This window comes from Neofelis nebulosa, chromosome 17 (assembly GCF_028018385.1).
Source record: "Neofelis nebulosa isolate mNeoNeb1 chromosome 17, mNeoNeb1.pri, whole genome shotgun sequence".
Lineage (NCBI taxonomy): Eukaryota > Metazoa > Chordata > Mammalia > Carnivora > Felidae > Neofelis > Neofelis nebulosa.
Window position 1 is genome coordinate 33906826 of NC_080798.1, and position 14411 is coordinate 33921236.

General features: G+C 40.3%; 1 protein-coding gene across 1 annotated transcript in view; it reads right to left on the reverse strand.

Annotated features, from left to right (window-relative positions):
• AMFR (autocrine motility factor receptor) overlaps positions 1-14411 on the reverse strand; it is a 45050-nt gene that overhangs the window by 19231 nt on the left and 11408 nt on the right. The window contains exons 3-8 of the mRNA XM_058706790.1: positions 12099-12263; positions 10664-10816; positions 7581-7621; positions 7284-7416; positions 4738-4871; positions 3762-3872 (exon numbers count right to left, since the gene is read on the reverse strand). Of these exons, the coding sequence (XP_058562773.1) occupies positions 3762-3872; positions 4738-4871; positions 7284-7416; positions 7581-7621; positions 10664-10816; positions 12099-12263 (737 nt within the window). The remainder of the gene's footprint in view (positions 1-3761; positions 3873-4737; positions 4872-7283; positions 7417-7580; positions 7622-10663; positions 10817-12098; positions 12264-14411) is intronic.

The following is a 14411-nucleotide window of genomic DNA, read 5'->3' on the forward strand; positions in this document are numbered from 1 at the left end:
TTTAAAAAATTTTAAAAAAAAGAAAACAATTCCATTTCCAGCAGTATCCAAAAGCATAAAATACCTAGGAATAAATTTAACCAAGGAGATGAAAGACTTGACCCTAAAAACTACAAAGGATTGCTGAAAGAAATTAAAGAATACCTAAATAAAAGGAAAGACATTAATGTTCATGGTTTGGAACACCTAATATTCTTATAACAGTAATACTCCCCAAAGTGATCTACAGATTCAAAACAATCCCTATTAAATTCCAATGGCATTTTGTGCAGAAATGGAAACATGGATTCTCAAATTCATACAGAATTGCAAGGGGCCCCAAACGGCCAAAACAATATGAAATAAGAAAAAGTTGGAGGACTCACCATTTCCCAGTTTCAAAACATACTACAAATTCACAGTAATCAAAACAGCATAGTACTAAAATAAAGACAGGCATGCAGGCCATTGGAATTGAGAGTCCAGAAATAAACCCAAACATCTATGGCCAACTGATTTCCACAGGAGTCCCAAGACCATTCAATAAAAACAAGATTCAACAAATGGTATTGAGACTACAGGACAACCACATGCAAAATAATGAAGTCAGATCCCTTCCTCACTTCGTGTACAAAAATTAACTCAAAAAAGGGGTGCCGGGGTGGCTTAGTCAGTTAAGCGTCTGACTTTGGCTCAGGTCATGATCTCATGGTTTGTGGTTTCAAGCCCCGTATCAGGCTCTGTGCTGACAGCTCAGAGCCTGGAGCCTGCTTCACATTCTGTGTCTCCCTGTCCCTCTGCCCCTTACCCGCTCACATTCTGTCTCTCTCTCTCTCTCAAAGATGAATAAACATTAAAAAAAAAATTTTTTTTTAACTAATTGAAAATGGATCAATGACCTAAATATAAGAGCTAACACCATAAAACTACTAGAAGAAAACACAGGGGTAAATCTTCATGACCTCGGATTTGGCACTGGATTCTTAGACTTGACACTAAAAGTATCAGGGGCGCCTGGGTGGCGCAGTCGGTTAAGCGTCCGACTTCAGCCAGGTCAGGATCTCGCGGTCCGTGAGTTCGAGCCCCGCGTCAGGCTCTGGGCTGATGGCTCGGAGCCTGGAGCCTGTTTCCGATTCTGTGTCTCCCTCTCTCTCTGCCCCTCCCCCGTTCATGCTCTGTCTCTCTCTCTGTCCCAAAAATAAATTTAAAAAAAAAAAAAAAAAAAAAAAAAGTTGAGAAAAATAAAAGTATCAGCAACCAAAGAAAAAATAGGTACATTGGAATTCATGATAATGAAAAATCTGTGTGCATCAAAGGACGTTGTCAAGAACCTGAAAAGAAAAGCTACAGAATGAGAGAAGATATTTGCAAATCATAATATCTGATGAAAGCTTAGTATCCAGAATTTATAAAGAACCCTTACAACTTATCAACAAAAAGGCAAACAACCCAATTCAAAAATGGGCCGAGGACTTGAACAGACATTTTCCAAAGAAGATACACAAATAGCCAACAAGCACGTTGTTTAACATCAATGGTCATTAAGGAAGTGCAAATCAAAATCCCAATGAAATACCACTTCCCACTAGGATAGCTATAAAATAGAAAAATAAATAAATGTGAAATACAAAGCGTGAAGAAATTAGAACTCTCACACATTGTCAGCGGGATATAAAATGGTGTGGCTGCTGTAGAGAACAGTTTGGTGGTTCTTCAAGAAGTTAAAAACAGAAATACATATGACCCAGGAATTGCACTCTTAGGTGTATACCCCAAAGGATTAAAAACAGGTACTCAGATACTTGTTTAAAAATTTGATCACAGCATCATCTGCAACAGCCAAGCGGTAGAAATAGCCCAAAAGCCCAACAATAGGTGAATGGGTAAGTTGTTAATTATTATAAAATTATCATTTTTTAAATTCAGCCATAAAAAAGGGAATGAAGTGCTGGTATTTGCTGCAACTTGGGATTTGAAACCATTCTACGCAGTGAAGGAAGCCAGTCACAAAACGTAGGATTCCTTTCCTATGAACTGTCCATACTAGGCAAATCCACAGAAAGCACATGAGTGGCTGCCCGGTAATGGAGAAAGGAGAAATGGCCAGTGATTACTTTAGCGAGTATGGAGTGTTATTCTGTGATGATGAAAAAGTTGTGAGACTAGAAAGAAGTGACAGTTGCACAACATGGTGAAATGCACTAAATGCCACTGAACTGCACACTTTACGATGGTTAACTGTATGCTGTATGAATTTTGCCCTAATCAAAAAAGTAAATCCGAAACTTAACCTAATCTTGTGCTTTACGTTTCTTCTAGACCGACGTACACTCTTGGAGTTCTTCTTCCCAACTGTCTCCCAGCAACTTTGAAGAAACGAGTGTGGATTCTCAGGTCTCCCAATCTCAACTGACAGCAGCACTAGACGTGTAGCCGCACAGCCACAAAACCAGGAGAATCCCTGACCAGTCTTCTATTCCTTTCTCAGGGCCAATCCGATGGATCTGTCCACTGCTCCCCAACCCTTTTCCACCGCTGTGGCCCAAGCTACTCTCAAAACACACCCGAACCACCGCGGCCATTACTAACTAGTCCTCCTGATTTTCTTAGGCTGCAAATCTGATCCCCAACCCCTCCTAAAGCCCTTCGATGACTTCGCCCCTCCTTCCACTGGCCCTCAAGCCCCTGCAGGGTCTAGCTTCTGCCTGCTTCTGCTGCATCAGCAAATGCCACTCCTTATGATCTAAGCCCCGGGCATATAGAATCTCTTCCCATTCCTTCCACACACCTCATCCTGCCCTGTCTAGAGGATCTCTCTCCTTTTGCTGACTCAACTCCTACTCATCACCAAGAGTCACTTCATCCAGGCTTGAGTCAGATTCCTTTGCTACAAGCTCTAAAGAACGATGTTCCTTCCCCTTAGAGCACTTAGCTCGATTTATAATTATACATTCAGAAACGTGCCTGCTTAATTCATGTTCGTCTCCTCCATTAGGCTGTAAGCTGCATGAAAGCAGAGATCATGTCTGTGCTGTTTCACTCCCAGACCCCAACACAGCACCCAGCACACAAAAAATTCTATCAATAAATGTGTTCAGTTACTGATACTCCAGCTCCAAACCCCTTCCAATATTAAAAAAAGAAAAGAGAAACAATTTGGTAATCTAAAATAAGGAAGGTTAAAGATATAAAGATGAAAACTTTCCCAATATGCAAAAATGATCACTCCCTGGGAGAGGAACAAACCTGTCCCCACATAGAACTGGTGCAATCTAAGGATTTTCTGAAGATCCTGTGTTGTTATCCCTGAAAATACACTCACAGCTCTTCTGGACTGTTCGGTAGTTCTGGTCCAGTCCCCAACTCAGCCCACTTTGCTGGCGTGTTGTTGTGGTGCTGCTTTTGTGCATGCGAAAAATGTAAAAATACACATTCTCTTACCCCAGGGAGCACAGAAGCTGTTTGAAAGCAAGGACTCCCCCACCCCCATCCCTTTCTTTTAAATCTTAACAGGCGTATCTGTTCTACTTCAGAGCTTAAATTGACAAGGAGCATGAAGACAGTTAGCAGACCCAGAAATTAAGATGGCGGACTTGTGAGTGGGGAACAGTCCTGCCGTGTAGGCAAGAGGCTGAGAGACAGAGGAGAACCTCCCAAAGCTCCCCAGAGCCCGCACCACTCGCTCCACGACCAGTCTGAGGTAACATCCCCACTCTCTGCTAGGACTGGTCGTGAGCCAAGCACAAACACCCACATGCCCTGGATAGGACACCTGTCCCTACTTGTGGAAAAGATGTCCACAGGGCAGTTTCCTCGCGGCCTGCATGGAGTCCCAGCAGATGGCACAGTCGTCATTATTGACAGCCAGCTCCTCTGGAGTTGCAACCGCAAACCTATAAGAGACGAATGCACCCGGCAGACAGCTCCGTCAATTCCACACACGTTCACAGAGTGCCACTTCACAAACTTCGCCCTTCTGACACCAGTTACCCCTTCTGACATCTTGTTCCGTAAAACATTCCCGACCATCAAAAACATTACACCTGCTTTCTCTTCACAGCCCACTGAAGCAAGAAACTTATACACAGAAACTAACTCTGTCTTAACAACAGCTCCTCTTAATTCCTTCCACATAACACATTAGCTAAAAAGGACTTGAGAGAGCATTCTAGGCAAACCCCCAAACAGCCAAACTGTTCCCCTGGACACAAAAAGGATACCCATTAATCTCACATTGTCAGGCTTGGTTTACCCTCAGGTTGGTGAGTGAGTCCCTCCTCTGGTGAGGTTAAGAGCGTGTATGTACATAAACACGCATGAGTAAGGAATAAGTGAGACCCACTTCATAAAATAGAGGGCAGAAGCCCAAGGAAGCTTCTGCTTAATAATAGTGATGATAAAAATAATGACACAGTAAGAACCACCTGATATTTATTGAGTAGCTACTACATACCCATAACTGTTCTAAGTATGTTACCTGCATTATCCCCTGATCCCTCCCAACAGTTCCAAAAAGAAGGCTCTGCTATCACCCCTAGACAGGAAGCAACTGAGGCACAGAGATTTAAATTAAGTTGCCCCCAAATCACACAGCAACTACGTGGGGATCCACACCCAGCAGTCTTCCAGAGCCTCCACTTATTCTCCTCACCATTCTGTAAATAGCTTACAAAAGCAGTTCTCATGTAACCTGGGATATGTTACTATGAAAGATCTAAAATGAGTGCACTTGGGCAACATCAGCTCAGGCTCGCTCACCTGGCTTCCATGTTCCCAACCACACGCAAGTAGTTCTTGTGTCGCCGGATCCGACGCTGCACTTCGTGGAATAGGTAACGCAGCTGCATAAAGATGACCAAGCTGGCCATGGATAACCAGATGTTGCCAAATAACTGAACAAGAAGGAAAGAGAACAGAATACACCATAAAATGAATGTGAATTTGCTAGTGACGAAGGTTAAGGTGTGCAACAGAAGCTCTTACTGTTGGAAAAGCTGAACTAGAACAATCTTTTGGGAAGCAAGCACATATATTTACCTCACGACCATAAACAATGCACATGCTCTTTGGCCTGGCCATTCTATCACCAGCTATCTTTTCTCAGGTACTAATCAGAAATTTAAAAGCTTTATGCACAAAGATGTCCATCCATGCAATTATAAAAAATAAAACCAGGAAATGAGCAAAATGTCCAGTAGGGAAATGGGTTCATATAATGTAATAATATATAGCCACTAATTACATTTATTATAAAGTTATATATTAACATTATACTGTATTTTATGTATAATCTTTTTAAAGAATAATTACATGGAAAAATAAGTGAAAAAGGCAGGATAAAACTACCTTAAAAGAACTCATATGTGGGGTGCCTGAGTGGCTTAGCCAGTTAAGCAACTGACTCTTGATTTCAGCTCAGGTCATGATCTCACAGTTGGTAAGATGGAGCCCCGTGTTGGGCTCCAAGCTGACACCTTGGAGCCTCTTTGGAATTCTCTCTTTCCCATTCTCTCTGCCCCTCCCCTGCTCGCTCGCTCTCCCCTTCTCTCACTCAAAATAAATAACAATAAATAAACTTTAAAAAACACTAACATGTGATAAAAAAGATTATGTAAAGATGTAAAATAGGAAACAACTGAATACAATCTAAACATCCATTACGAAGGTTAGTTAAATCATCATACATCTATATGATGGGATTTTTATACTGAAGGCATTAAAATGGTTTAGAAGAACTGTGGCTAGGGGCACCTGGGTGGCTCAGCCAATTAAGTGTCCGACTCTTGATTTCGGCTCAGGTCATGATCCCAGGGTTGTGGGGTCAAGCCCCACGTTGGGCTCCATGCTGAACACGGAGCCTGCTTAGGACTCTCTCTTTCTCTCTCTGCGCCCCCCACTTGACCCCTCCACTGCTCACAGCTCTCACGTTCTCTCTCTGTCTCAAAATAAAAAAATAAAATTTTTAAAAAAAGAACTGTGGCTAGCACCCGACAATAGAGATAAATACATTAGCTAAAAATAAAGCAAAAGTGAACTGCATGTCTAAAATATGATCTCAATTTATGACTAGATATACCTGAATATAAAAACAAATAAAATATTAACAGTTATCTTTGGGTATTTGTTTCGGGGCGAGGGGATTTAAACAACTATACGTGGTTTTTTTTAATATGTTTTCAAAGTTACTTTCAAAAATCAGACTTAGAACTGTTCTGTGTCAAGGCACCTAGGTGGCTCAGAAGGTTGAGGGGCTGACTTCGGCTTAGGTCATGATCTCATGGTTCATGGGTTTAAGCCCCACATTGGGATCTGTGCTGATGGCTCAGAGCCTGGAGCCTGCTATGGATTCTGTCTCTCCCTCCCTCTCTCTGCCCCTCCCCGACCTGTATTGTGTCTCTCTCTCTCAAAAATAAATAAACATTAAAAAAAAAAAAAAATGTCCTGTGTTGGGGTGCCTGGGTGGCTGTCGGTTAAGCATCCGACTCTGATTTCAGCTCAGATCATGATCTTGAGGTTCCTGAGATCCAGCCCCATGTCAGACTCCCTGTGCTGACAGTGTGTGGAGCCTGCTTGGGATTCTCTGTGCCCCTCGCCCACTCATGCAGCACATGCTCTCTCTCTCTCAAAATAAGTATTTAAAAAAAATAAAATGGTACAAGTACTAAAAAGAAAAGGAAAGAAAAGAAAAGAAAAGAAAAGACAAGAAAAAGAAAAAGAAATGTCCTGTGTCTAACCCAGTAATTTTTAAATACAACTTTAACAGGCTTATAATAATTCAACTGCCCACCAAATATGTTGATTCTCACCATCACTGAAGTGTTAACCATTGAAACAGAGTTTCAAATTTCTTGCACACTAAGTAAAATGTAAACAACGAAGTAGGAGGAATTAAGTACAGGTGCTTTCTTTTTAATTGTAAAGACAGAAAATTTATGAATCCATGAAGTAGCTAACACTGCAAGAGCTCCCATGATCCCCTACAAAGTAACTGCTCCATAGAAGTCATAGAAACAGGGTGTAGCACACTTTCTAATTTCATATTAGAAGAATTCTCAGTGACTTAGTCAGTGGAGTTAGCCGAATGTCCTAGAGGGACAGCAAACCCCTCCTCTGGCCAGGCTCCAGCCGAAGAGGCACGCCATTGCTTTCGACCCGGTGGCAGAAACACAGAGGGGCGCAGCTGCATTTATTTTTATAGTCTTTACATCCTTTATCCACAAATGGTGCATTTGCTATGAACTAACCAGGGCTTCTGTTTCTAAAAACCTTTGCTCTCTGTTAGAGCTCCTTCTGAGGAAGCTTACCAACATGTGAATATGATGCATGAGGTCCAGGGACAAGAGAGTGAGTTCCATTACAAAATCTGTGTAATAGACATAGGTTCCTTTTCCTTCCCATGTCCCTTCATGGTTGAGGTCCCAGAGGTGAATTACATATCTGCAATGAACAGAGAAAAATCTTTTCAGTAATTACTGTGACAATTTAATTTGGCTTAAACATGATATAGTACAGTCACATTTGTATAGATTTCATTCAGGTCATATCTTAAAATCAGCAGTATGAATAGACCTCGATCACCTCCTTCCCAAATTTCTACTCACCGTAAAATCACATGAGCGGTCCTCACTGTCACAAGAAGAGACTATAAAGAAAGGTATATTTTTTCTTTTTAGTAAAATTTGTAACTGCTCAGGCCAAACTTACTTTTACAAACAGATAAGAGACAAGCATTTCTCAGTTCAATTAAAAAGCAGCTTTATTCAAGGGACATTTAGGGAACTGGACGAACGTGGTCAGAAGGTACAAACTTCCAGTTACAAGATAAGTAAGGACTGGGGATGTCATGCACAGCTATTTTTTACCTGTTTCAACTACAGTTTTACCAAGTATTTTTTATCTGCTTCAAATTTCCACGGAATACTTTCATGACCTAGAAACCCAACTTTTATTAAGCCTTTTCCTGTTAATAGGTGACAACCAATTACACTTGTCCATCTCCTGGGGAGCCCTTTTGCAATCCTGAGGTTCATGCTAGTGGTCTGACGATCACTTCTATTTTATACAGCAGTAAGTCACCATCATCAGTCACCTCAAAGGGCGTCTGAATACCTGGTGACCCTATACCCGAGCATAGTTTAGGTACCACAGTCTGAGATAAGTACCTGCTCTCGACATAACACTTTGTGTGCTCCCTTTGCCCACACAGAAGAACGAAGGAAATAAAAAATAAAATAAGCCCTTTGTAGAACTCTGTATCACAGAAATTGATATTTAAAAAAGTCCTCTTAGGGGCGCCTGGGTGGCGCAGTCGGTTAAGCGTCCGACTTCAGCCAGGTCACGATCTCACGGTCTGTGAGTTCGAGCCCCGCGTCAGGCTCTGGGCTGATGGCTCAGAGCCTGGAGCCTGTTTCCGATTCTGTGTCTCCCTCTCTCTCTGTCCCTCCCCCGTTCATGCTCTGTCTCTCTCTGTCCCAAAAAATAAAATAAACGTTGAAAAAAAAAAAAAATTAAAAAAAAAAAAAAAAAAAAAAAAAAAAAAAGTCCTCTTAAACTGCCAGAATAGAACTATTACATTGTTTGAGATCTGGAACTTCCAATTTATAAATAGAAAGTATTTTACAAAGAGAAATACTATAAATATAAAAATATGATTAAGTTTAAAACATGAAAACTGTAACATGATAAATTATCTTAAAAAATCAATACTAATGAACTAAAATAAAGGACGCCTGGGTGGCTCAGTCGGTAGAGCATCTGACTTCAGCTCAGGTCATGATCTCACGGTTTATGGGTTCGAGCCCCGCGTTGGGCTCTGTACTGACAGCTTGGAGCCTGGAGCCTGCTTCAGATTCTGTGTCTCCCTCTCTCTCTGCCCATCCCCCACTCGCGTTCTGTCTCTCTCTCTCAAAAATAAACATTTAAAAAAATTAAAAATAAATAAAATAAAAATATGTACTATAGTATAATCCAATAGGCCTAACTTAAATGTCTTTATTTTTAAGTATACCTTTTCCAAAGTTTGGCCTAATATTAAAAGTAAAGGGTGTCTCAGTTCATTAAGTGTCTGACTCTTGATTTTGGCTCAGGTCATGATCTCATGGTTTTAAGATCAAGCCCTGCATCAGGCTCTATGCTCATGGAGCCTGCTTAAGATTCTCATTTTATCTCTCTCTCTCTCTCCACACATACACACACACACACACACACACACACACACACACACTCCCTCTCTTAAAAAAAAAAAAAATGCAAGAAAACCAGAGTATCATGCAAATGGTGATTTATAATAAAATATATTTAAAGCAAATTAGTAACATAAATCAGTGCAAAAAAACTTTTAAACAGATATTTTCAAGAGAAATATACACATGCAGAAACTATTCAACTAGAATTGCAAATGTTTTTACTAAATACTTAAATGCTCCTTTCCTAATTTTACTTATACTACATTATATTCTGAAATCAATGCTATTAAGCAAAAAAAAAAATTTTATTTGTTCAGTTATTAACTTATATTTTAAAGTAAACTCTACCCCCAACGTGGGGCTCAAACTCACAACCCTAATCAAGAGTCACACACTCTACCAACTGACCCAGCCAGGTACTCTAATAAACTTTAACCCTATTCTAACAAATTCCCAAACAGTAGTTCAAACTTAGTGTTTTGATATTAGTTAATTAGCTTTAACAATCTATTGTTTCATTCTTTTTCATTAATAGTACCAATTATGGTAAAGATAAAAGTATTTTGCCCTTGGCCTGAGGAAAAAAGCAGATATAGCAAATGAACATAAGGACATCCAAAAAATTTTTCTCATTTTTTTTTTTTTTAAAGCTTATTTATTTTGAGAGAGAGAGAGAGTATGCGTGCACACACCAGCAGGGTAGGGACAGAGAGACAGGGAGGGAGAATCCCAAGCAGGCTCTGCATTGTTAGCATAGAGCCCGATGAGGGACTCAGACTCACAAACTGTGAGATCATGACCCTAGCCAAAACCAAAAGTCAGACACTTAACCAACTAAACCACTCAGGAGCCCCCCAAATTTTTATTTCTAATGAAAAAAGCTGGTATATTCAGAAAGTAAATTTAAAATATACATGAGTATCTCAGATTATTCTTCCAAAATAAAAAAAGAACTTATTTATGTTATTCTGTAAAATATTATGTAAATAAATAATTTATGTTCTATATTAAAAAAACCCAATTATAGAGTATTTCCTTTTTAATCACCACCAATCAGTGTTCATTACATCTGAGGGGGAATAATGCCCTTCCTACTAGGGAAGGATGGCACCTTGGATGTCACCACTGCCCGCTCTGGAACCTTAAACAGTTCACTGCACCCTCTATGCCTGTTTCCCCATTCATAAACAGGAATAATAAAATGAGTCAATACACATAAGGTATTAGAGCAAACCCCAGCATACAATAGGCACTATAAAAATGTTGGCAAAAATAATTACTTTATTACGTTGTAGCAAAGATTACACAAAGTAACACTTTTCCCTTCAATATCAGTATCCAACACAAAAGCAAGGAATTCAAAATATGCTTGTTAACAACAAAAGACCAAATATCCATCAGTCACTGCATGAGTGAAAATAACCTGACAAGGATCCTCTCGCTTCCTTGAAAAGTAGACTGGAATATGATCAGAGCAAAAATCTGCATCCACATCTTACCTCTGCTGCCATGAAAGCCAGTGTGTGCATCCCGTGGGTGTAGCCTGTGACACAGCAGACAACTGCTAATCCACAGCAAGAAAGCAGCATCGCGATCAACAGAGACAGCACTCGCCCATGGCTGCTCATGGGTGTGGTGGGGGAAAAGGAGAGCTGAAATGTACAAAACAGGAGAAGGAAGCTCATTCTTCTTCACTTCAGTGTTAAGCTTCACTGAGAAACTCAAGGTTAATCTTGGTGTCTTTGCTCAGGAATCTGTGCTTAGCTGTGTGGCCATAAGCATCCCACTAACAGACCGTCAAAATTCTTCAACCAACCTAAATATGAGTATGAGCTGATATTTAAGAGATCTGTATCACTTAATTGACAGAAAGTAACAATATACATTATATTTTTATCTCAAATTCTCCAGGATCCTCCTACCAGTGGGATTATAAGCCTCCCCAAGCAATTTTCCAAGGGTATATCATTCTCTTTTTCAACATTCAACGGCACTCCAGATTGCATCATGTTCTGTTGTGTTTCTTTCTGGATCTTGCTGTAGAGCCCTCCTCCTGAAAATTCACTTGGAGAAGGTTCCTACAGTGTTTAGGGCTGGGACAGCAGAAATGTAATCCAGGTGCAGAGCGCCTAGATCACAATGCTATGTTAATAGTATACAAGGAGAGGCCACAGCCAGGAACAAAAGGCTGGGGCTGGGACTCTGAGCAGGAGGGTGGAGATAACAAACCAGTTAGGGAGGTTGGGCACTCCTGTTCTTGACGCCTTAACGGCTTTCAGACTGAGATGAACTCACACAGAGGTGCAAGGACCACCTGGTCCTCAGGGACCAGGGGCAAATAAGGCCCCGGAGTGGGTTTAGCCGAGGGGCAAAACTGTAGGTGAGAATTTCCCCAGGATCCATGACATTAGATTGGGTGCCCTCAGGAGTGTGGGTTCGCCTGCACAGCTCTGAAGTGGAGAGGCAGATCTTGTACCCAAAGAAGGATTCACTTCTCCCGGGACCCAGGAAGCCAAGAGAGCTAATTGAGTCCTGGCCCAGGGGTAGAAACAGCATAAACCAGTCAGTAGGAAAGCTCCAAGAATTACAGGAAAAAAATGGAAGGAGACTAGAACAGAAAATATCTGGAAGACAGCTGCTTGTTTTCAGTTTATATATTAAGCTTTCCTTGAGCTGTGATCAAAACAGTTTGTGTAGGTGAACTGACCCCACATGGGCTGTAACATAATATGCTACTGGGTAGGGGAGGAGACATGTTCCTACATTCCTTGGCTGCTGCAGGAAGTCCCTCAAGAAACAGGCAGTGGCTACCTGATCAAGGAACCTTGCCTGGAGACCTCTGTGGGACATGGCCTTTATGGCTCATTCATCTTACACAATCCAAACCTGGCAAACCTGTGACTAACCAAGGAAAGAGCATAGCTAAAAACTCACATATTCAAACCGGTCCTTGCAGAGCTGAACCATCAGATGCAGAAATACAAGTCCAGCAAACCAGAGGCACCACATGACCACCTCTTCCACTGTTTGGACATTCAGCACACCAAAAATGAAAATGAACTTGTAGAAAATAAAATTCCAAAACTTGTCCTTGAGGTGCTGAAAAGAAAAATATTTATAAAGGTGAGTACTATTACGTCTAACTGATTTACGAGGAGTTAACATAACAAAAACTGGCCTCCCTGGAGAAAATATTCTACATTCAGCTTTCTAATGTTTTCCACAAGAAATTATAAGGTAAAGAAAAAAATAAATCCTCTGAAGAATAGCGCTAAGACTTCTAGAAAATAATTTATAGACTCTGGATTGTAACCCTGTCAGTTATAAAATTTTAGCCAGTAAAAGGGAGTGATATTAGTCTAGTACCTTGTATATTAAGAATGATATACTTCCAACACAAAATTTAAAAAAATGCTGAAGGCTACAAGTATCATTTTTAATACTTCTGTTCTCTTGGACTCTTAAACAGTAGAAAAGATTAAGTTTTTTTTTAACACCTTTTTGATTAAAAAACAACATATGCTCATTGGCCAGTCTATAATCAATAGGAAAAGCGAAACAAAAATGATGCCTTAGCATTTTTATGCTTTTTTCTTGTCTTCTTCCTAATGTGCAAAAACAATTTTTGTACATTGCTTTATTTCACTTATTGTGAGAGCCTTACCAATGTCAGAGAATAATCTGTGAATACACCATTTTAGTGGTTACAGATAGACAATAAAAACAACTTTGTTCCATACTGTTGGATATTGTGCAATATCCAAAAATATTGCAATGAGTATCTCTGCAGGAGTTTCTATTTCTTCAGCATTATGAAATCAAGGGTAACAAATGTTTTTATGGTTTCTAGTAAGCACCATCCACCTGGTTTACAAAGAAGTTAATAAATGTACTGCTCCTGGGAGCACTGGGAGAGTACATCACCTACAGGGAGGGTATCTAGTTTTTAAAATCTTCACTACCCTGGGACACCTGAGTGGTTCAGTCAGTTAAGTGTCCATCTTCAGCTCAGGTCATGGGCTCACCGTTCATGAGTTTGAGCCCCACGTTGGGTTCTGTGCTGACAGCTCAGAGCCTGAAGCCTGCTTCAAATTCTTTGTCTCCCTCTCTCTCTGCCCCTCCCCAACTAACGCTTGCTCTCTCTCTCCCTCTCTAAAAACTAAACATTAAAAAAAATAAATTAAAAAAAAATCTTCACTAGCCTGAAGAAAAAGGGCAACGAAGGGAGTTTAGCCACCAGATATTAAAATATACTATCAAGCCATCTGTGGGAGGGGTAGGAACTGAGGAAAGAAGAATGAAATAGGACTTCTAAGTACATTTGTATAAATTGTTCTGAACCATTTGTTTCGCAGATTCAAACAACTGAAACAGAAAACAAGCAAAACTGAATAGAAACAGAAATAACGGAGTCTGAATGTATAACAAGTGAATAACTACAGAGAGAGAAGAATACTTTTGAGAACTTTTACACACTGTACTCTATACATTTGCACAGAGGACAACTGGAACTAGGAATCTTTGGTGAAGGCTTGTTTTCAGATCTGGCACAGGTAAAGTACAAGGTGAACCCAGGACATCTTATGCTGGGGTTTGAATCTTCACCCCACCATCTATCTGCTGTGCAATTTTGGACAAGTCACTTCACATTCCAGTGCTTTACTCTCCCCATCCGTAAGATGGGCCTTATTACTCCGGGATCACAGAATTGTGGGAGGAACTAAACATGTGTACTGTGCTTGGACATGTGCTACGGTAGGCTTTTAAAAAAATTCCTTGTTCTAAACCTCCATCCATTTTTACCCCATCTTCAATATTCAGTGTCTTTGCCTCTAACATGACTATTTATTGAGCGGCCTTGAACCACCTACAGAGCAAACCTGTGTCAGTTCTGCAGAGTTCGAACTCAAACTGGCGCCTGATAAACGCCCCTGGATGACATTCGTCAAAAAACAAGTCGTCACAGTGGTGAGAACACCATAATGGCATAATGTGTATAGAGATTTTGAATCACTGTGTTGTACACCTGAAACTAATGTAACATCATGTGTTACCTATATTCAAAGTTTTAAACAAGTAAATAAATGAAATGAAAGATGTGATGTCTACCGAAAAACTGAAAGTACAGTAACAAATGTGTTCATTTGTTCATTTGTGTAAAAGTCTCTGTAATGCTCCAAGGTTATACTTTCTGTAAATTTTGAACTGATATGTAACATTTTAGAAAAACGAAAACTATAGATCAGG